At 35.7% G+C, this 1,991-nt stretch overlaps 1 protein-coding gene across 1 annotated transcript in view; it reads right to left on the reverse strand.

The window, feature by feature from the left end:
• CRISPLD1 (cysteine-rich secretory protein LCCL domain containing 1) overlaps positions 1 to 1,991 on the reverse strand; it is a 75,093-nt gene that overhangs the window by 19,242 nt on the left and 53,860 nt on the right. The window contains exon 8 of the mRNA XM_012663100.1: positions 1,373 to 1,497. Within this exon, the coding sequence (XP_012518554.1) occupies positions 1,373 to 1,497 (125 nt within the window). The remainder of the gene's footprint in view (positions 1 to 1,372; positions 1,498 to 1,991) is intronic.

The raw sequence follows: 1,991 nt of genomic DNA on the forward strand, positions 1-1,991 counted from the left end.
AAGATGAAGTAGGTCCCTAATTCAGTATGACTGTTGTCTTTATAAAAAGGGGAAATTTGGAAGCAGATCCACATGCAGAGAGAATGCCATGTGAAAATTGGATTAATTCCATAAGCCAAGGAATGCACAATATTTCCAGTAAATCGACAGAAGATAGGAGACAGGCATAGAAAAGATCCTTCCCTAGCACCTTGGAGGGAGTATGGCCCTGCCAATCGATATCTTCATCTCAAATTTCTAGCCTCCAGAACTGTTGTTTAGCCACATAGTCTGTAGTACTTCATTATCAGTCCTGGGAAACTAAAACCACTTATCAAATCGAACAATTGAAAGCATACATCTTTTGTATCTAAAAACACCTCAATACATTTGATTTAAAATGATTGAATATATATCATGAAAATCTGAAATAAAATCCATGCAACCTCTGAGAGAATGCAATAGTTATGTGTCCATTTGTATATATACAAACACATATGTATCTGTCATTAGAGTTCAGCAAGTACTAGGCAATTTCATCTATGTTCTTTCATTTAATTTAATTCTCATAACAAGTGAGGAAATTATTGTCATTCCAGTATTATATATGAGCAAACTATGTCTAAGAGAAGTTTAATAAAACTTGTATGGCATTATCCAACTAGAGGTAAAGCTGATATGGAAACAAAATTTCTCACTAGAAATTCAGCATTATTTCACAGCTTATGACTAATTTTACATGATTATTGAGAGTATCTACTATTATCAGGTATGTGGCTATCTATATACATTTTATATTTTTATCTTTAATAAGAAATTTTCCTGTATGTTTTCCGCTTCTATACCTCTCCTAAAATTTCTTTTAATCCACAAGTTCCAAGTGTGCCTCATTCTCACTTCCCGGAGTTCAATAGCTGAGTCTTAATTACTCTTAAGACTCTTCCAAAATCCGTTACTTTTCTTGCTCTCCGCTTGTTTCTTTTCCATACTAGCCTTTCCTTGTTTAATGGGTGTACTGTCTTCTAAACTCCCCCTGATGATATTAACAATAATGTTTTCACAGGTGCTCTTCTTTTCTCCGAAACATCTCCTGCTTCTGGTGTCAATTCATGTGACATTTGCTCATCTGTGCTTTCATGTCTGATAATTATTTTTTGTATATTCATATATATGCTTAAAAAACTGGGTTGATGAACAAAGGTGTCTTACTGTGTACCTGCCGCCTGGATGAGAGAGATCTGAATTAAAGTCTGTGTGTGTGGTGGCATGTTGAGTTGGACTCGTTTGCAGGAATGTGGGCAGAGAGGGGTTGGAGAGTAAAGAATGAAATCCAGAAGACCACCTGAATGGAAATCAGAAAGCAGATTCTTCAGTCTTTGGTTTACGGCTGCACCAGAACGCAAAGCTCTGTCCTCCACTGCAGCCTTCTCCAGTATGAGCTCTGAGCTGCGGCTCCATGTGCTCTGAATTCATCATTGGTATGATTCCAAGTGCTGTCCATTTTCAGGATATCCATGCCTTCATGAGCATATTATTTTTATTTCACTTTATTTTCCTTTTTTATGAATTGGAGAAAGTGAAGTAATTCAGTCTATTATCTTGAAAAAGTAGCCTACTAATTCAAGTATCTATGGAACACAAATCTCATCCTTTTCTGGTGTTCCTTGAACCAATGTTCTTTCTTTTTAATCTTTGTATAGGCCACTACAAAAGAAAGCTAAATCTCTAATCCTCTTTTACAAACCTTCCTACATCTAACAAATTTATAGCATATTCAAGGATTGTAAAATTTTTAACGAGAGTTCTTCTAAACCTTGTGTAGAAGAAACTAGTGGAATTATTCTCTGGCCCTATGGAAATGTCCAGCAGGGGTGATCTAGTAGCAAGAGCATGGGCTTTGGATTTAGAGAGATAGAGACATGAATTACATTTCTCAAACTTAAGACAGTGTAGCTTAACCTTTTAGAATCTGCATTCTAAGATATCAGAATGAGAAAATAATATTTTCTCAC

Source organism: Propithecus coquereli, unplaced genomic scaffold (genome assembly GCF_000956105.1).
Source record: "Propithecus coquereli isolate 6110/MARCELLA unplaced genomic scaffold, Pcoq_1.0 Scaffold8, whole genome shotgun sequence".
Taxonomy (NCBI): Eukaryota; Metazoa; Chordata; class Mammalia; order Primates; family Indriidae; genus Propithecus; species Propithecus coquereli.